The 21,713-nt window shown below is 39.2% G+C and overlaps 1 protein-coding gene across 1 annotated transcript in view; it reads left to right on the top strand.

Annotated features, from left to right (window-relative positions):
- Positions 1-1,293, top strand: part of CWC27 (CWC27 spliceosome associated cyclophilin) — a 158,197-nt gene extending 156,904 nt beyond the window's left edge. Inside the window, exon 14 of the mRNA XM_060235917.1 lies at positions 888-1,293. Within this exon, the coding sequence (XP_060091900.1) occupies positions 888-1,050 (163 nt within the window). The 3' untranslated portion in view covers positions 1,051-1,293. The remainder of the gene's footprint in view (positions 1-887) is intronic.
- The last annotated feature ends 20,420 nt before the right edge of the window (positions 1,294-21,713 follow it).

Here is a 21,713-nt window from a genome sequence, read left to right as displayed (position 1 = left end):
GCAGGGGGAAGCTCCACCCCCAGAGGACCATGTGCCTTTGGAGGCTTCAGTCTCCGATTGAAAGGCTTCCTCTTGGGATGGTGTGTCTGTGTTACTTTGAAGAAGTTGGCAGCAACTTGTGAGTAGAGACGTCAATCCGTCGCTTCAGAGTCGCCAGAAACGGGGTGGGGGGGAGGGAAACGTCTGCTGAGCACCTCATTATTCCCTATGTGGAGATTGATTCTCATAGGGTATAATGAGGAATTTATCTGGAGTTTTCAGGGGCTCTGGGGGAGCTGTTTTTTGAGATAGAGGCACCAAATTTTCAGTATAGTATCTAGTGCCTCTCCCCAAAGTATCCGCCAAGTTTCAAAATGATTGGACCAGGGGGTCCAATTCTGCGAGCTCCAAAAGAAGGTGCCCCTATCCTTCATTATTTCCTATGGAAGGAAGACATTTAAAAAGGTGTGCTGTCCCTTTAAATGTGATGGCCAGAACTCCCTTGGAGTTCAATTATGCTTGTCACACCCTTGTTCCTGGCTCTACCCCCAAAGTCTCCTGGCTCCACCCCCAAAGTCCCCAGATATTTCTTGAATTGGACTTAGCAACCCTACTTGCCCTATCAATTCTAATTAACTATACTTCTTTTTAAAAGGTTTAGCTGTTAACTTATACCTTGGAACTAACACTGAATGAGCTGCAGGTTACTTGAATTGTTGGGTGCAAATCACTTTTTCCCATTACTTTTGCAGGAAACTGTATTTAACATATGGAATCAACACGTGCATTACTCTGAAGATGTACAGATTGTTTTATTACAGTATACATGCTTAGGCCATGGTCAAGTAAAAACATCCAGGATCAGCAAGTCAGTCAACAATATGATTCCTTTTTCTTCTTCTTAACAGGATGTCACATGTACTTCATTTTGAGGATAAAACCAGAAAAGTAAAAGATGCAAGTGTGCCAGATGAAGACACCTTTGAAATTTATGATCCTCGGAACCCTGTTACTAAGAGAAGAAGGGAAGAAAGCAAAAAGATTCTGAGAGAGAAAAAGGCAAGGAGATGAAATGAATGTAAAGCTAGCCAGAGCCAACTTGGAAAATTACTCCACAAATGTTCTGGCTCTGTAGTAGCTGGTGTCCCAAAATATATCACTCACTATGTGTGAAAAGGAATCCGATGTCTAATTTGGAAACAGTGCTATCTCCCTTTGATTTTGTGCCCTCTAATGCAAAACAAGAATGTGTTTTCAACAAAACCGTGTGGAATTTTTGGAATTAATGTTAATAAAATAGTTTCTTTGTTTTTCCCCCTGAGTTTCCTTTTATATATCATCACTGTTTATGCAGGTGTTTTGTTTACATTTTCAGAATACTGAAACATTTTGGATCATTGAGTAAATGGTATAATATATTGGAAATATATCTGCATATAGAAGAGGGCATAGAGTCAGTTCATTTATTGTAATTAGCCATTGGCTGTTACAAATCTACAAATCTCAAGAAAAAGGAAAGTAAACTAGAAGTTAAAACATACAAAGTATCATGTAAGGTATAACAAAGGGTATAACAATGGATGCAATACAATGGCAATAGCAATAGCGATGTAGACATAAATCTGAAAGTTATCCCTTCACATTGCCACCTTGGCACGTATTTTCTTTGCTGCAAGGGCAAAGACTGAAACTTTCTGGGATATATAAGCATCAATATCAGATAAAAGAAATACTATTTTTTCTCAACTGAATAAGCACTTAGACCGGACAGAATTCCATCTAAAAATTTAGCCCATGGGCTGGAATAGAGCGAACAGAAAAGTAAATAATGAGGTAAATCCTCAATTACATGAGAACAGCATATGCATAAACATTGGGCCACTGGAGTTTGGTTAAAACGACCTTCCATGACTGCAGTTGGTATTGATTGGAATCGTAAGGAGGTAAAGTTCGCTCTAAGAACATGATTAGAAATGTTAACTAAGTATGAAGATCTTTAATTAATTTGTACCATGGTGCTGTTTTTGATTTTAGAGTCGAATAAGCTATAGAACATAAATGCAATAAACTCCTCACATAATCTTGATAGGAAAATACCTAAAGGTAACTTAAAAGTGGGGACATATTTTCATTCATCTGAACAGAACCATTAAGATAATCTCAAGATTAAGAATAAAATCAGAAGACAACTGAAGAATGTTACTGTAAAGATTAGTTTAACTAACCTTGCATTGACTGGCTGAATGGGTGCTCAAGTCATGCCATAGAAAAAACTGGCTGCTATTAAATTCAGCATTTTTTTTTCAATGGAAAGTTGCCCCCCAAAGTCCAGAATGGCCACATTTGATTTCTAAAGTGGGAACTTGACAAAACTTAAGGGAGGGGACTGGTCTGGAAAATACTCAAAGGAAGAATCAGGAGAGTCAGATCCCTCCAGGATTCTTGGAAGCAGTTTAAAAGCATATTGTAACTGAGATCAAGATAATGTGCTTAAAGTTCTCTTTAAAAACATTAAAACAAACAATAAGCATTTTTACAAATAGGAGCAGGAGGTGGTTGGTCACTGAAACTGAAAGGACTTCTTAAGGATGATGGGGAGAAGGCAAAACAACTGAAGGAATTCTTTGCATCTGTTTTCATAATGGAAAATATGGGAAGAATACCCATGACAGAGCCACTCTATTCATAAAGGATGTCTGAAAAACAGAGTCAAAAAAAGGTGATGATATGAAATTCTTATACTAATGCACAAATTAGCAAACTAGCAAGTATCCAGGTCCATGGCATACACCCAAAGGTTCTTAAGTAATTCAGCTATGAAACTGCTGATCTTCTTACTAGTTTATGTGACTTATTGCTAAAATTATCCTCCCTACTACAGGACTAGAAAAGAGCAAATTGACAACCGATTCATAAAGGAACTCCAGGAAATTACAGATCAGATACCCTATGTTCTTGGTAAATTAGTAGAAACTGTAATTGAGGATAGAATTATTAAGCACATGGATGACCAAGGCCTACTGAGGGAAAATCAGCAAGGCTTCTGCTAAGGAAAGTCCTGCCTCCCCACACTTTTAAAGTTAATGAGCAGATGGTTGTAATCTGGTAAACCTTAGGAACTTTCCAAAAACCTTTTGACAAGATCCCTGACCTCAGACTCCTGAGTTATTTTAGCAGTCATCAGATAAGAGCTGTTCTTATGGATTAAAAATTGTGCTGAAGCAGCCCTAGCCTTCCCTTGGCATTTAAAGGGCCCACCATTTAAATTGCCTGGGGAAGCCAGCTGCCATTCCTCCCGTGCAATTTGAATCACTGGGGAGGAAGGGGGCTACCTGCAAGTGGAAGCAGGGGGAGAAGGCCCAGGGTTGGGACTATCACTCTGTTTCTTACAGCTGGCCGGAGAGTTCTCTGGCTGGCTGAAAGAAGCAGGAAGACCCTTCCTGCTGCCCTAACTTTCTCTACCTCCTGTTGCTCACAGGGCAGGAGAGGAAAATGAGAGGGGAAGGGCCTGGCTGCTTCTCACAGCCAACTGGATACATGTTTGACCGGCTGCTAGAAACAGGAAGACAAGGCTTGCCGGCCCTGCCCCCCTCTCTCATTTTTTTGGGTTTAAAAATTTGGGTGCCACCCTAAATTTTTTAAAAGCCCCCTGACCTAAAAAAAAAAAAAAAGAAATCCTGGCTATGCCCCTCTAAGGGAACCCAGCTACTAATCACAATAACAAGAGAACATGCACATCCAGAGGCAGTAAATGCCATTGCTTGTAGGCAGTGAGAAGCTATAGCTTCTATGCTCTATTTGTTGGACCTCCAGGGCAACTCATTGCTCACTATGTGAAACCAGATGTTGGACTAAGATCACTGGTCTGATCCAGTAGGGCACTTCTTAAAATTAGTTGTTGCTGTAACACCTTATATATAACTTCTAAGCAGGACTCTTGACAATCTTGATTTTGCAGAGGGGTCTGATATTAATAATTTAGGTTGAGCATAGAGAAAGCGGCACTCCACGAACAAGGATCTCCATCAATAGACACGTATAAATTATACTTACATAAAGTCAACTAGTAAGTAATGCTTCTTTATTAAGATGTTATATCCAAGGTCATTTAGATGAAGTATAGCTTTGTGATGTTGTTTTTAGAATGAGTTAATAATGTATAGTATCGTTATCAAGCTGCGATTAGTAACTTTCATGATAGGGCCTGACGTGTGATGTACATAAACCTGCCTCGTCATCTTAATGTGGTCCAAGTGGAGCGGGTTGATTTGATGCAGAATTGTATTTAAATGTCCTTTGTAATCTCTCTGAGATAACAAGAAAGAAAAACTGGGGTGTGAAGAGAGTCTTCATAAGAGGTTGTCACTATCCTCATCTTACGTGTGAGGATACAAAGGAGTTAAAGGGAGGTACTTCTTGAATAGCGATTCATAATGACCAAGTTCCTGTGGCGTTGGTTTGCTGTTATTACTAACATTCTGAAAGCAAATCCATAGCCCCAGTCTCATACAGAAACCACTTTTACTTTCTCCTTGTATGGGTTTTGTAGAAACTTTATTAATTTATCTGATGACACAAAGGGACATAATCTTAAATACAGCGGCCTACATCCCATTGATATTCAAGTAAATATTTTTACAGACCACAGCCAGAAGTTTGCCCTTATTAGAAGAAGAAGATGAAGAAGACATTGGATTTCTATCCCGCCCTCCACTCTGAAGAGTCTCAGAGCAGCTCACAATCTCCTTTAAATTCCTCCCCCACAACAGACACCCTGTGAGGTGGGTGGGGCTGGAGAGGGCTCTCACAGCAGCTGCCCTTTCAAGGACAACCTCTGCCAGAGCTAGGGCTGACCCAAGGCCATGCTAGCAGGTGCAGTGGAGGAGTGAGGAATCAAACCCGGTTCTCCCAGATAAGAGTCCTCACACTTAACCACTACACCAATCTAAAGAGAATAGTGTAGATCTATTGTGAGTTCCTAACCAAACAGGTGCAGCAGAATAGTTTATGTTTACCCACCAGTTGGGCACTGCTTTTCCTCCACCCAAACATTTTAAAGATAAAGCCTACACAAGCAGTCAGTCAATCAATTTATTGCATTAGCACATAGTGCCATAGCATCAAACAACCAAATTCAACAATAAAACAGAGGTACAAGGGGAAAAAAACAGAATACCTCATGCCTTAATACAATAAGATACATTAAAACCCAATTTTAAAAACCAGATATAAAATTTAAAACATCAGAGAAAAACAAAAAAAACCCTACCCAAAATGAACAATTAACGAGGTACAGTCTTCATTTTCTTTTCCATAATACCAGTCATAAATCTTGCAACTTGGAGGGTAATGTGTCTATCTCTGTCAGATAGCAAGAAGACTAGCTTCTCCTGATTTGACATACCAAAAAGAGAAGACAAAATACGATCCAGAAACCTATTCCGTTCAATGATAAAATCAGGACAGTAAAACAGGGAATGGTAGAGGTCCTCAATGGATGTTAAGTCACAAGTGCAGACTCTTTCCTGAAAAGGAATCTGCCTAAATCTGCCTTCATTGGCCAGTAATGGCAGACCTACACAAGCACACATCAACTTTTATGGCTGCACTGGGCTAAACATCTCATGCCTTGTCAGCATTCAGGGGACAATTGCCACTCACTGCACACAGCATCCATTTATGCTTACATCCTGTAAAGAGAAATAGAAGTTATTTGTTTAACATAAAGCGAATATATTTCAGAGACAGACCCACTGGCACTGCCTAGTCCTAGTTGATACCTACCAGTCTATTTAAACTGATACCACATTTCTTAAAACAACAGCAATGTGCACATGCAGTGGAAGGTCATGCTGATAGAAATTTGTTGATCTTTAAAGGTATCTAACAATGTTCAGGTTTGTAAATAAGCACTTCATGGTCACTGCACACCTGGCCAATCCAAAATGAAGAACAAAAAAAGGGGGATCTATAAAAAATGATCAGTGTAATAGAGGATTAAGCTACCTATAACACAATTCATGAAAATGAGTGTACACAAAAATGATTTTAAAACATGTCTGAATATCAGTCTGCATAAAATTGCGAACAAAATACAATTTCACATGTACATTTGATGGACTTCCAATCACCATAATAACCATTTGCATTTCGGCCCCTAAGGGTCAATATATAACATGGTACAAAGACACACATCCAGGAATAAAAATGATAATGGACCAGGTGTTCCTTCTTCTATGATGTGTGATTACTTAAAAGTATATAAAGTAAGCCATAGCTGGATTATCATGAAAACCACACACACACACCAGAATAGTCACTTTTATGGTTCGCTGGTGCACAGTATCTAATGTCTCTGGATGTGAGGTAACACCATTGCTTTCTAATGCAACTTTTGAAGCACCCATCTTGTACTACCAGAATTGACAGGCTTTCATATACTCGTGTAGGTTTATTTATTTATTTTATTGGATTTATATCCCGCCCTCCTCGCCGAAGCAGGCTCAGGGCGGCTTTCATGAATTGGACCTATATGAGATGTCGTACCCCGTCACCCCTGAATCTCTCAGATGTGAACTACTTAAGACTATCTAATCTCTCTGACAACACTTTGGTGAGAATTGTAAAAACTGTATTTTATCTTTATCTGCCACTTTGACGGGAGAAAGCAAAACCAGAAGGTTAAATATGAGGGTGAAGTGCCTCCCAGGGGGCACTTCACTTCTTCCTTTCTGCTGTCCCAACTGTCTCCAGCTCCCTGGTGCAGCCCATTTAAAGGGATAGCATGAGGCAACCCGAGACAGCTGAACCAGCAGAGGGAGACTGAATAGCCCCAAAGAGCAGAACTGAACAGGTCAAAGTTCAATGAATGTTCAGGGAGCATAGTTTCTCAAGCCCCAAACCAGCTCAAATTTGGCCAGAATTTTGGCTTGTGAACCGGTTCATGCCCATCCCTACTTAAAAGATAATCATTAGTGATCTTTGGCTGGGATATAAGGTTTTCACTTAGCACCTGGAATAAACAAACTTCTGACTATCAAAGTCAGAAGTAGACTTCAGTAGAACACGGCACTTGAGCCCGAAAGATTCTACAAAACCCTAATAAAAACTTCTGACTGCTCTTTAGTCAGTGAGCTGTAACCTATAGCGATAGCATATCGCAGAGAATAGCTATCTTAGTAGAACCCTGTAATTTAGTGGTTAATGTGGTTCTTTGGAACAGAGAAAGAGACCCTTAATTTCCATGTGTCTGTTTAAAAGGAATACTTCCCTTATGGAGGTAGGGTTACTTAGTCCAATGGGTATAGCAATTATCAGATAACACCATAAAAACTAAAGGTCTTACAGACCTTTTCTGCGCTATGGCAGAACATATCACGGGAGACTTCTTTGTTAGTTCTTCAATGGCAAATTGAACAACAAACATAATATACCAAAAAGCTTCCTTACATTTTGACCAACAATTTGTTTGCCAGATGTACCCCAGTTCAAGGAATACCTTAATATGTATAGGGATGATACAGTATGTCCAGAAGTGAGTACACCCCCTCATATTTTGTAAATATTTAAGTATATCTTATTTTGTAAATATTTAAGTATATATTTTGTAAATATTTAAGTATGACAACACTGAAGAAATGACACTTGGCTACAATGTAAAGTAGTGAGTCTACAGTGTAAATGTGCTGCCGGCACTGGGGACCTACAGGTCACTGAGGGAGCCATGAATGCCAACATGTACTGTGACATACTGAAGCAGAGCATGATCCCCTCCCTTCGGAGACTGGGCTGCAGGGCAGTATTCCAACATGATAATGACCCCCAGCACACCTCCAAAACGACCACTGCCTTGCTAAAGAAGCTGAGGGTAAAGATGATGGACTGGCCAACCATGTCTCTAGACCTAAACCCTATTGAGCATCTGTGGGGCATCCTGAAACGGAAGGTGTAGGTGAGCAAGGTCTCTAACATCCATCAGCTACGTGACGTCATCATGGAGGAGTGGAAGAGGACTCCAGTGGCAACCTGTGAAGCTCTGGTGAACTCTATGCCCAAGAGGGTTAAGGCAGCGCTGGAAAATAATGGTGGCCACACAAAATATTGACACTTTGGGCCCCATTTGGACATTATCACTTAGGGGTGTAATCACTTTTGTTGCCAGCAGTTTAGACATTAATGGCTGTGTGTTGCGTAATTTTGAGGGGACAGCACATTAATGGCTGTGTGTTGCGTAATTTTGAGGGGACAGTTATACAAGCTGTAGACTCACTACTTTACATTGTAGCCAAGTGTCATTTCTTCAGTGTTGTCATATGAAAAGATATACTTAAATATTTACAAAATGTGAGGGGGTGAACTCACTTCTGTGACATACTGTATATCTCTATGAACACAAAGTGCACAAAGATGTCAGGGGGCTATAGCCATTTGCTGTTTCTGAGCCAGCAGCGTCCGCAACATGTCCTCAGCAGTTTCAGGACTGAGGGACAGGTTACATGGAGCATATAGTTGCTTCCAGGCCTCGGATTCAGTGGGAACTCACAGTAGCGCAGCTCCTGAACCTTTCTGAGAGTTCTACCTCCTCCTTCCCACCTTGTCCATTCAATAGTAGGTGCAGCTGCATAACAATCCCTGGATGAGCTCCACCACCCATTTTTCTACAAAACGACCCCTGGTTGCTTCCATGCTGTGGGTGATAACATATCAAGAAATACAATTGGAGCGAGATTACTGAGTCTATTACTGACCAAGCTGATGTGAGAGCACCCAATATCACAGCAACTCCCACTGCACTGTGGGCAATACATGTACAGTGTTAAGAATACTTCTTGCCATGTATTACTTGCCATGAGTATAACCATTTTGATCTAAGCCACATTCAAATGTATTGTTGCTAACTCAGATGGCTGGTTTGCTAATCTATTTTATTATATCTGAAATAAGCACAAGTAACATTCTACCCTGTGAGTGTGGCATGGCCGGCCTGTGAAGGTCAAGTGGCCTTACTACCCAAAGATTCCTACTTTCACTTCTTTGAGAAACTTGCATTAGCTGGTTCAACAAAAGGGGGAAAGGGGGATGCTTTTTTATTGGTAGAGGGGGAAAGGCACTTTTAGTTTGATTATGTAGCTGGGACCTAAGGCTATATCTGTGTGTATTGAGCCTGGGGGCTCAGTTTCACCAAGATTCAGTCTTGGAACTGTAACATCTTCATTTGATGAATAAACCTTATTTGATTACATCATAGAGGTGATTCTTAATAGGGATTGTGCAGCACTTGACATGCAAACCCTAACTTTTCCTCTGGCTTTGATGTTTTCAGTGCTGTGAATGCTGCAGCAGGCGCTCCTGAGATGTACAGTGCAAATTTGTCAGCTCGACACCAAAATGTAAATGTGTCTTCACTCACAGATTTTTTTTAAAAAGCCTGGCCCCTGTTTTTGTACACAAGAACTCTTTATCAGAAGAGATCTGTATAGAAGCAAGAGTAATCCTTACTTCCTCCTTTGGTATATAACATGAGAAAATTTGGAAATTATTTTCCATTTCTAACATGAATCTGTATCAATGCTTAATTATTATGCTATTAATTCCCTTTACTGGCACTGAAAGTCTGACTGTCTATTATGCTATAGGTACGAATAAGGGTGTTTAAATTCAGGATTATAACTTAATCCCCTTAAATTTGACTTTTCCCCTCTGAAATCCATTTTCCCCAAGGGTAAAAGGAAAGATAAAGGAAGTAATTACATTAACTGCACCTTTATACTAGATAAATATGCCATGGTCTTCACGGCTAATTAAGTTGGAACCAATCAAGTTTTATTTTCAGGGGAGTTGAAAGACATGCTTTTGCAACACTTCCACATTCTCTTGCATCTAACTTCATTGACTTTGAATGTGAAAATTAAAATGCTACATATTTTCTCAGTAACATTATTCAGAACGGAAAACTGTAGGAAGTGAACCAAAGAAGCATTTCTGCCAAACAAAGGAACCATTAGAATGATGAACACTGTAAAAAAAAAAAAAAGGTACTGCCAAATATGTGGGAAATTCCGACAGAAACCCATTGAAATGAATGTGACCCATGCAGATTCCATTAAATTCAATGCGGCTTGGAGAAGACAACTTTCTCCCTTATTCCCCCCCAGGTTTACATTGATTCACCTTATGTTTTTTGTTACATTTATTTGTAATTTGTAATTGATGTATAACTTAAACTTTATGAGTTTGTTGTTGATCACATATTATGATCAGGTTTTATTGCTGTAATGCTCTGTATGTGGGGCTGCCTTTCAACAAGAAGACCCAGAAACATAAGCTAGTACAAAATGGTGCAGAGAGCATCTCTTTTTGCATAAGAAAGGATTAAGAGGTTGCCAATCCCCAGTTTGGGGCAGGAGATCCCCTGGTTTGGAGACCGCTCCCCCCCTGCTTCAAGGTTATCATAAAGTGGGGGAGAACAGGATGACTGTCTGCTGGGCACTCCATTATCCCCTATGGAGACTGACCCTCATAGGGTATAGTGGAGAATCGATCTGTGGGTATCTGGGACTCTGGCGGGGGGGGCTGTTTTTTTATTTTCAACATAGCATCTGGTGCCTCTCCTAAAAAACCCCCAAATTTCAAAAAGATTGGACCAGGAGGTCCAGTTCTATGAGGCCCCAAAGAAGGTACCCCTATCTTTCATTATTTCCAGTGAAAGGAAGGCATTTAAAATGAATGCGGTCCCTTTAAATGTGATGGCCAGAACTCCCTTTGGAGTTCAATCATGCTTGTCACAACCTTGCTCATGGGTTCACCCCCAAAGTCCGAGATATTTCCTGAGTTGGACCTGGCAACCCTAATTGAGGGCTTGTGCAGCCTTTATCAGCCACTACTGCCAATATGACTGAGCCCCATGGTGCAGAGTGGTAAAGCTGAAGTTCTGCAGTGCTAAACTCTGCTCATGACCTGAGATCGATCCCGGCAGAAGCTGGGTTTCAGGTAGCCGGCTCAAGGTTGCCTCAGCCTCCCATCCTTCTGAAGTCAGTAAAATGAGTACCCAGCTTGATGGGGAAGGCAATGGCAAACCATCCTGTAAAAAGTCTGAAAACGTGAAAGCAACGTCACCCCAGGGTCGGAAATGACTGGTACTTACACAGGGGACTACCTTTTTACTGCCAGTATGCTCCAGGACACATTTCAAGATTCTGGTTTCTACCTATAAGACCTCACAACCTGGAGCCCACAAACCTCAGAGTGTCTGCACCTAAACTGAAGACCCCCTGCCCTCTCATCTTTGTCAGGCCCTGCTTCAGTTACTGCCTATGCATATAATACAAACATCTTCTATGAGCAGATCCTTTACAGTTGTGGCCCCAAGGTTGTTTTATTTCCTATTATACTAAGAAAACCACTGCTTAAAATAGAGTGGAAAGGCTTAAAATAACTAATAAATAGTATCTAGTACATGGCTTTTGTCAAAATCAAGATTTGATGAGGAGATAAGTCCCGCCTTCCTGGCACCCTCCTGGCTCCCCCCTCCCACCCACCTGGGACTGTCAGGGGTGGGTGGAGCCATCCCCCCCCCCCCGGGGCCTGGACTTCTGGGGAGAAGGAGGAGGCAAATGGCTACAGTGGGTTTTTTTTAATTAGGTGAAAAATTGTTTGGTGCAAACTTTATTTTTGGAGGGAGCTGCGCTTTTGTACAGGAGGGGTATTGGAAGGTGTGCTTTTGTACAATGTGGAAAAATTGTTTGGTATGCTTTGAAAACTGTATTTGAAAAGCTGAAATCACAAATTCCTGGAAATCTCCAGTTCCCACCTGGAGAATGTTTGCTGGGGCTTCCTGCAAGCCCCATTGGTCCCCTACAAGGAACAGTACCCTTTTTAAACTTAAAGGCACTAGAATGGAGAGGCTGTAATACAAGCAGTTCCTCTCTTTATAAAACATAGCCATTTCCCTTGAGAGAGTTCTCTTTTGCAAGGAAAAAAAAACATTTATTTTTAAAGCCTGCACAAAAGCTGAGAGAGAGAGAGAGGGTTTGTGTGTGAGAGAGATACCCTTTGCCCCTCCAGCCAGCCATAGAATGCTTCAGATCCATTTTAAAATACACAGTTACACAGGTTCCTTCAGGATTTTAGCACTTCCCAGGAAAAAAGCCCTCCGGCTTCCTAAAGCGAGAGAGACAGAGAGAAACTGCAGAGATAGCAAAGTTTTAAGATGCCTTTCCCAAACATTCCTCTGAAACTGGAATGGAGAGGCTTTAATACAGCCCCCCCACCTTCCCCCGAAAGAGGGAGAGACCCCAGCTCTTCTCCCTCTCATAGAGCAGGAAGTTTTTAGCATGCGAAGATTTTTAAGCCATAAAGCAAAAGTTAGCTCCAAGCTTACTAAGCAGACCGTTTTCCCCACCTTTTTTTTCTTTCTAAAAGAAAGCAAATTCCTTTTCAGCAATGTGTATTCCCCGCCAGATGCCCTGCTTACTCACTGCTAGAGTTTCAACACAGCGCACCAGGCTGAGGAGGAGGGACTGAGAAACCAAGGGCCAATCAACATAGCTTACTAGACAGAATTTACCCTGGCTAAAATGGGGGTTTTACCCAATCAGAAAGCAGGGAATCACATGCACCTTTTCACCCTATGGGAGCTTACCCTCCAGCCAGCATTTCTAACACTGAAGAAGAAACCCCTACCCCCCTCGTTTGCTGCCGTCTCTAACTTGTTAAAATAAAACACACACACACACTTTATAAATAATATTAATAAGACATTGGATTTATATTCTGCCCACCACACAGTCTCAGAGCGGCTCACAGTTTCCATTACTTTCCTCCCCCACAACAAACACTCTGTGAGGCAGGTGCAGGTGAGAGAGCTTTTACAGCAGCAGCCCTTAAAAAGAACAAGCTCTGTGAAAACCACAGCTGACCCATGGGCGTTCCAACAGCTGCAAGTGACTGAGTTGGGGAATCAAACCAAAAAAACGAGCTCTCAATGAAACAATGAAAAACAGCATGTTTTTAAAATTCTGTAGGAAAACTTTTGGGGTCAGACCCTGCAAGATAGATCTTGGTGTACATGGTCTTCTCAGGGGAAGTTTTTGCAGTTATTAGAAGTTTATAATCTATAAATACACACTCTAAATGAGTTTTTCTCAACTCTTTAACATTTTTTCCTCCAGAAATAAGAGCTGATACAATCCTTTTGCAGTGTTGCTGCAGGATCAGGCTAGTCTTCAATACTTTTTCACCGACACAGAGTACATGTTTTCTAACTAGCAACTGTTGTCATTTTTTAATGCAATTGCACAACTGCAAACAAGTTCAGACTATTGCTGGAGACACATTGTTGTCCATAAAAATATGCTATGTAATGTACAATAGAAAGAAATACAAAAGGCACCATCATAGTTCTGGGGATTGTGAAAATGGAAATGAATTTAAGATATACAATTTTACCAAAATGCACTACTTTGGAATTTTTAACTATGTCATACTAAAAGGAAACCATTTTTAAAAGCAGGCTGCTTCAAAAAGATACCTAATGCAAGCAAATTGTGAGTCTGCCAAAATCCTACATATTCCTAAGAAAGTTCACACCAAACATTTTCCCCACATTGTACAAAAGCACACTTTCCAATACCCCTCCTGTACAAAAGCGCAGCTCCCTCCAAAAATAAAGTTTGCACCAAACAATTTTTCACCTAATTAAAAAAAACACCAATTTTTCCTCCTCCTTCTTTCCAGAAGTCCAAGCCCCGGGGGAGATGGCTCCACCCACCCCTGACAGTCCCAGGTGGGTGGGAAGGGAGAGCCAGGAGGGAGGGGGGAGCCAGGAGGGTGCCAGGAAGGCGGGATTTATCTCCACATCAAATCTTGATTTTGACAAAAGCTATGTACTAGATACTGCTGTTGCTTTTGCTCCCTATTGTTGTATCAGTACCATTTTTTCTCACCAGTCACTCTTCCTTCTATGGTCCCAGCCAACAAGAGGTCACACAACTGTTATGGTACCCTGACCTGAGAAACCATGCTAGCTGATTTTATCACATCTCAAAAGCTAAGAAGGGTCAGCCCTGGTTAGTATTTGGATGGGAGACCACCAAGGAAGTTTAGAGTTGTAGAGGCAGTTAATGGCAAAGAACTTCTGAATGTCTCTCGGCTTGGAAACCCTATAGGGTCAGTATAGGGCTTTCGAATGATTGTTAGCTGCCCTGAGTCCACTTGCAGAGAGGGCGGGATAAAAATCTAAAGTTAATTTTTTTTAAAGTAAAATAAATAGGGTCAGTTTGTTTTTGTTTTTTTCAAATCAAATTTTTATTATTTTTGCAATATATTGAAAAGTATACTTCTAACAGAACCCAAATATAATCCGCAAATATATTACAGATTTTCCTCCCCCCCTCACCTCTAATTTGTGACCTCCGCCGGTATTTAAAATATATAAAAAACATTCTAAACGTAAAATTCATAATTATAGAATCTTACTAAGAATTACCATTATTTTAACTCAAAGGTGGTTATTATACTTTATCCTCTACTTAATTCTCAGTTATCTAATTTGCTTATTAAATCACATATCAAAAAACACAGTTCTTCTCTTCTCTTTAAAAGTTCAGTTATTGTTGTCAAAAACCACTAAATGTCTCTTCACTTTCCATTGTTTTTCTATATAGTTTTGAAACTTCTCCCAGTCTTCTTTGAATTTCTCCAAATTACAGTCTTTCAGGATTCTAGTAAGTTTGTCCATTTCACTCCAGTTTAGTACTTTTAAGACCCAGTCCCATTTTTCTGGTATTTTATCTTGCTTCCACATTTGCACATACAATATTCTCGCAGCTGAAAGCAAATACCACAACAATGTCCTGTCTCGCTTCGGAAAGCTTTCCATTTGTAATCCCACCAGAAACATATCCGGTGCTATCTTAATATTGTATCCCAAGATTTTTGAAATTTCTTGTTGAATCATAAGCCAAAATTGTTTCGCCTTTTCACAAGTCCACCACATATGGTAGAAAGAACCTTCATGTTTTTTACATTTCAAATACCTATCTAAAGCTTGATTGTTTATTTTTGCTAATTTTTCAGGTGTCATATACCACCTATACAGCATTTTAAAACAGCTCTCTTTTATATTATAGCACATCGATATTCTCATAGAGTTCTTCCATAGGTGTTCCCACGTCTCCATTTGTATTTCCTTGTTAAAGTTTATTGCCCATTTAATCATTTGAGGTTTCACCACCTCCTCTTCTGCAGATCATTTCAGTAACAGCTTATAAGTCCTTGAAATCAATTTTTCATTTTCACCCAACAGCATTTTTTCCATTTCTGTTTGTTCATGTCTTATACCTGTATTCCTAATATCATTCTCTACCAAGCTTTTAATTCCTAATATCATTCTCTACCAAGCTTTTTTAGCAGTTGTTTGTATGATACACATTTTTCTTCCTGTGTACTTGAAGACAACTTTATAACTTCTGTTGGCACTATCCAAAGTGGTTTTCTCTCATCACCATAGGTACTGTATTTTTTCCAAGTATTCAACAAGTTCCTCCTTATATAATGGTGTGAGAAAAATCCATCCATCTTCTCCTTCCCATAATACATATAAGCATGCCAACCAAAAATATTTCCATGGCCTTCTAGTGCCAATAATTTTCTATTAAGTAAAGTTATCCATTCCTTAATCCATGCCAGACAAACTGCATCATGTTATAACCTTAGATCAGGTAGTTGGAAGCCACCTCTTTCTTTCGCATCCGTTAGAATTTTCATTTTAATTCTTGGGTTTTTGCCCACCCATACAAATTCTGAAATCTTTCTTTGCCAAAGATTAAATTGTTTATTATCTTTCACTATTGGAATAGTTTGAAAAAAAACAACATAATTCTTGGTAGAACATTCATTTTAACTGCGGATATCCTCCCCAGCATAGATAGATTCAATTTATTCCACTTTAACATATCCTCTTCAATTTTATGCCAAAGCTTTTCATAATTGTTCTTATATAAATCAATATTTTTCATCGTAATCTCCACACCTAAATATTTTACTTTTGAGGTAACTTCACATCCAGTAACATTTTGTAACTCTTTCTGTTTGCTTAGTGACAGATTCTTATTAAGGATTTTCAATTTTTCTTTGTTTATATAAAAACCTGCCAGTTCTCCATACTCTTTAATTTTTTTTAACAACAAGGGTGTCACTTGTAATGCATTTCCATTAATAAACATCACATCATCCGCAAAGGCCCTATATTTATAGGAAAAACCTTTCAACTTCAATCCCTCTATTTCTTTATCCTCTTCAATCTGAATCAACAAGACTTCTAGGGTCATAATAAATAACAACGGAGATAGAGGGCAACCTTGTCTTGTGCCTTTGCTAATTGACATTCGTTCTGTCAAGTCAGCATTCACACAAAGTTTAGCTTGTTGTTCTGTATATATTGCCTTGATCATCCTTATAAAATCATCTCCTAGTTTCATTTTTTCCATCACTGCAAACATAAAGTCCCAATTGAGATTATCAAAAGCTTTTTCTGCATCCACAAACAATAAAGCCACCTCTTTCTCTGGATGCTTTTCATAATATTCTACAATGTCTATTACTGTTCTGATATTGTCTCTTATTTGCCTTCTGGGGAGAAAACCTGCTTGTTCCTCTTGGATAGAAATGTTCAAATGCTGTTTGAGTTGTTCTGCTAGAATTCTAGCAAATATTTTATAGTCATTATTCAGTAGTGAAATCGGTCTATAATTTTTGACATTAGTGACATCTCTTTCCTCTTTCGGTATCAATGAAATAACTGCTTCTTTCCATGTATTTGGCACCATCCCATCTTGTCTAATACTGTTCATCAATTTTTGAAGTTTAGGTACTAGTACTTCTGCCAAAACTTTATACAATTTTGCTGAAAAGCCGGCAGGACCCGGAGCTTATTCTAATTTCAAATTGCTGCTTCTATTTCTACTTTTTCAATTGGTTCATTCAAAGTTTTTTCCATGTTTTCTTTTAGGGGTTTCACTTTTATTCTTTGCAGGTAAACTTCTATTTTCTCTTTATTTACTTGTTGACCTTTAAATGATTTAGTGTAGAATTTATAAAACTCCCTTTTAATTCTGGCTTGATACACAATTTCTTTACCCTCCGAAAAAAATTATTTATGATTTTTTTCTCTTTTTTTTTCTTCAGTTGCCAAGCTAAATATTTCCCCGACTTATTAGCACCTTCAAATGACTTCTGCTGTAGCCTTTTTAAATTCCACTCCACCTCTGTTCAATAAGTGTCTCAGTTGGTTCTGCAAAATAATGATTTCCCGTAATATTTTCTTTTTCCCCGGTCTTTTTTTCAGTTCATTTTCTTTTTTACCTATTTCTGTTTGTAAGTCCGTCAATTGTTTTTCTTTAGCCCTTTTATCTTTATTGTTCAATGTAATTAGTATTCCTCTCATAGCAGCTTTGTATGCGTCCCATACGGTCTGAATTTTAACATCTTGATTTTCATTCATTTGGAAAAACGCTTTAGTTTCTTTTTCAAGAGATTTCACTATTTCTGCTTTTTGCAATAAATCTTCATTTAGCCTCCTCATCTTTTTCCTTTCTTTCGCTAACCACATTAATGGATTGTGGTCTGCACCTATTTTCGGAAGAATCTCTATCTTGTTAGTTATAAGTCCCAGATCCTTCGTGGACCATACCATATCAATTTTTGAGAAGGATTTGTGGCTTGCTGAATAGAAAGTATAATCACGCATATTAGGGTAAAATTTTCTTCATGTATCTTCCAGACTTTCTTGATTTGTTAGTTCAAAAAATGACTTTGGTAGCTTGCCATCTTTGTTTTTTTTTTGTTTCCAGATCTGTCCAAAGAGTTATTAATAGTTCCATTGAAGTCTCTCGTTAACATTACTTGTTCATAAGTTACTTGGTCTAGTCATTGCATAATGTTTGTAAAGAAAGCATCTTTTGCCCCACTTGGGGCATATATTCCCAGTAACAATGTCTTTTTCTCATTCATAAACACCTCCACTGCAACGTATCTACCTTCATTGTCTTGAAAAATCAATTTTGGCTCCAATTCTTTTTTAATATAAAAAACCACTCCCTTTTTTTTCTTGAGCTAGTGAAAAAAATTCTTCTCCAAGAGATTTGTTCCATAAAAATTTGTAATCCAATTGTTTAATATGTACTTCTTGTAGACAAACTTTATTACATTTCTGTTTTTTAATCCAATGGAAAGTTACTTTCCTTTTTTGCGATGAATTAAGTCCATTTACATTCCAAGAAATTAATTTGTAATCCATAATGGTTCTTCAATTATTCTGTGTCCCCAAACTCTTTATTGTCCGCAAAAAACTTCTCCATGCCTTGAGTATCTACTATTATCATTCTCAGACTTTTATACTCAAAGCTAAGACCTTCAGGTAAGATCCATCTATATCTTATTCCCTTCTCTCTTAACTTGTCTGTCAATTTCTTGAATTGTCTTCTGTCACTAATAACCTTCCTCAGCAGCTCCTTCATTATCTGTACTCTGCTTTCCTCCACAACCATTGGGCTTTCAAATTGTTGACTTAAGATTCTTCCCACCATGTGTCTTGTAGTAAATTTTACTACCACGTCCCTTGGTAACTTGCGCTTTCTAGCAAATTCTGAGTTGACCCTGTAAACATAATTACACAAATGTCCCATCACCTCAGGGTCATCTCCCATAAACTCAGCAATAATTGTGGCAATGTACTTCTTTAGATCCTCTTGGTCTTTTTCAGGCACTCCCCTTAGGCGAATCATATTCTCCATTAACTTGCAGTCTTGTAGTATTGCTTTGTCCTGCATCTTCTTAATAGTAGCATCTTGATCCTTAATTTTAACTTCTATCTCCTCTGTCTTTTTAGCTGTTGCTTGAGACTCTTTTCTGAGATCATCAATCTCTTTTTTAATCTCTCTCTTGACTTCCTCAGCACTGGAGTTTATTTCTTTAGTTAGTTTCTTCTCACTTACAGTTATTAAAGCTTTAATTACCTTCACCAGTCTTGCCTCCATAGCATCCAGTTGTTCTTGAACTTGTTTAGCCATTTTTCCTTCTCCCAACGAGGCTGCTCTTAGACGTGTAACTCTTGGTCCCAGCTTCTGATCAGATATCACTGTCCTCCCATTGCATAAAATGGGTTCTTAGGCTGACCTCACCAAACCACAATCTGATGACAGATTTCAATAGATTAGAGCATGGCCTTTCCAGCAAGCCCAAAATCGCCGTCTTCTGAGCTTCTTAGCTCCAAATATTAATTTTTAAAGTTCCTAATTTTTCCAAAATGGTGGCTGCAATATTTCCAAGCCTCTTTTTTAAAAAGTTTTCTCTTTTCCCCTAGGGCCTATTATTTATTTTCAAACAAATAGTCCAAACTGTTTTACCTTTTGGGGATGATTTATGTCAGTTTTATAAATTTTTAAAGTCCAGTTCCAATTTATGTTATGTAAAACCTTTGACCTTTCTGTAATGGCTGCTGATGTTTCTCTATGGTTCCTGGCTCTAGAGAAGACCTGGATGCTTAACGATTCCTCTTCTTTCAGTACTTACTTCCTGACTCTCTGGCCATGAAGTCTCGTTCTCGATGGTTGTAGATCCCGCAATAGTTATAAAACTGTTTCATATTAAGAGTCTGCAGCTATGTTATGGCTGGGGTTTTTTTTCAAAGCCACAAAAATTTCCAACAACAATTATTTTTCTGCACTTTTCTGCTTGCTCCTAGCTCCACAAATTCCACTTTTAGTTTTACCCCCTTTCACTTCTCCTTGATTTTATGTTCTTGCAAATGGTTCCAGATCTTAAATCTTTTGTTTTAACAGTCTTATTTTAGTCCTGGAGTGATAGATAAGAGTCTTTTACCTTAGCCAAGCCTATTCTCCTTTTTACCGTCCACTTTGCCTTCAGATGTTATTATAGCCCATAGAAAGCTGGAAGCTTGATGAGTTTATGTCAATTTAATGACTCCAGAGATTCTTTGTAGACAATGGAATGCAATTCTTCATCAGGGATTCTTCAAAGCCGAAAAGAAACTCCTCCTGGGATCTCTCGTCAGCCAAAGTAAGTCCCCTCAAAATTTTCAAGCATGTCTTAAGACAGATTCCTTTACTGGAAAATGTAGGCAGCAGGAGGTAGAATGCCTTTAATGCCCAAAACAAAGATTCCGGTCTGCTCCTCCTGAAAGAAGCAGGTCAGCTCACCATGTTCCAGCCCCGAAAGTCTCAAATAGGGTCAATTTGTGACTTGACAGCAAAAGCAAATTGTAATGCCATGTTAAATGATAGATGTCATTTAACTACAGTTTGTTGAGTTGCCTGTTGGATTATAGGATCATAGGGTTGGAAGTGACCTCAAGGGTCATCCAGTCCAACCCCTTTACAATGCAGGAAATTCACAAGCAAAGGACTGCAGTTTCTTGACAGAACATCATTTGTATTCCACCTTTGGTCTCTTATGCTTGTGGTTAAAGGCTGCTGGGTAACAGGACTTGGCAATGTCCCTGCCTTTGGTCTTGGTCTCAGTCAGAATAAATGCCACGGTCCAGTATTCTGACAGAGCCAGGCAACTCTTTCTACCTACTGGAAGATAGCATCCTATGAAATCCACCATACTGAAACCATCAGTATCTGTGCACAGTGAAGTTGGTGACACTTACCACCAAATCCTTATATGTCTGTTCAAAACAGCCCAGGAATCTGGCTGCAGTCCACTTCCCCACTAAGTGTTGAATGAGCTCTTTTCCAAAAAGCAGTTTAACAGAAGCACTGTTTAAGGGATTCTTCTATTACATCTGACAAATAAATATTGTTTATTGGGACTTAGGGCATAATGTACATTTACTGCATGAGTTTTAAGATCACACTTGAAGCTTAACATGTGGTCTGTAATTATAGCCAGAGAATCTAGGTACAAGATGAAAAATAAAGTAAAGACGTTTGTGGGCTAAGTTCTCGGACCACTTTTAGAAAGAGAGATGTTTTTCCAGACAGCTTGGCAATGGAAGGAAAAAAGCAGGTTTTTAAATCTTTGTTTTCCTTTGTGTTCTTAGCATATGTTGCTGCTACAACTACCGTCTGAAATAGGGAAAGTGTGTTATAGTCTGCAAAAGAGTCGAATCATGCCCAAAGTGATAAAAATCATTACCTTTTTTTCCTCAAATGGCCATGGATTTTGGCAGCCAGTTGGGATATTTGTGACCTTTGAAGGAAGTCTGACAATCCTGTAATAAAAGCTCTCCTAGCTCATTCTCTTAATATACTGCAAGCTTTGGGGAGGAAATAAAAAATAGAAGCTCCAGACAATTTGGCACCAAATGAAGAAAGAATAATGCAAAAGTCATGGTCTGCTTTACTGGGGGACCTCCATGATAAGCAGCTTGAAGAGGAAACCACTCTTTTCATCCAGAATTGCTATCTACCTAGCCTCAACTTTCCAGACAGTAGTTTGTAGGAGGTCACAGTATCAGAAATCACTCAGCAGCAACAGCCTTGCTGTCACTCCGAGGCATTCTCTTGTGGACTTGATTTTTATTCCTTCTAGACAGACATTCCATATGATTTATAGATGTATTTAGAGAGATACACAAAGTTCCCATTCCCTTTCTGCTAATCACTGTTCTTCCCAGTGCTTTTTCCAACTTATCTGTCTGATCTCTTCTGTTCCTTCTGAACCCTTTCTTCACATTAGTTTCCATTAGCTTCTACAGACTAAGGAACTGT

This window comes from Heteronotia binoei, chromosome 4 (assembly GCF_032191835.1).
Source record: "Heteronotia binoei isolate CCM8104 ecotype False Entrance Well chromosome 4, APGP_CSIRO_Hbin_v1, whole genome shotgun sequence".
Lineage (NCBI taxonomy): Eukaryota > Metazoa > Chordata > Lepidosauria > Squamata > Gekkonidae > Heteronotia > Heteronotia binoei.
Note: the sequence above shows the minus strand (reverse complement) of the source record. Positions and strands in the feature narration are given on the sequence as shown.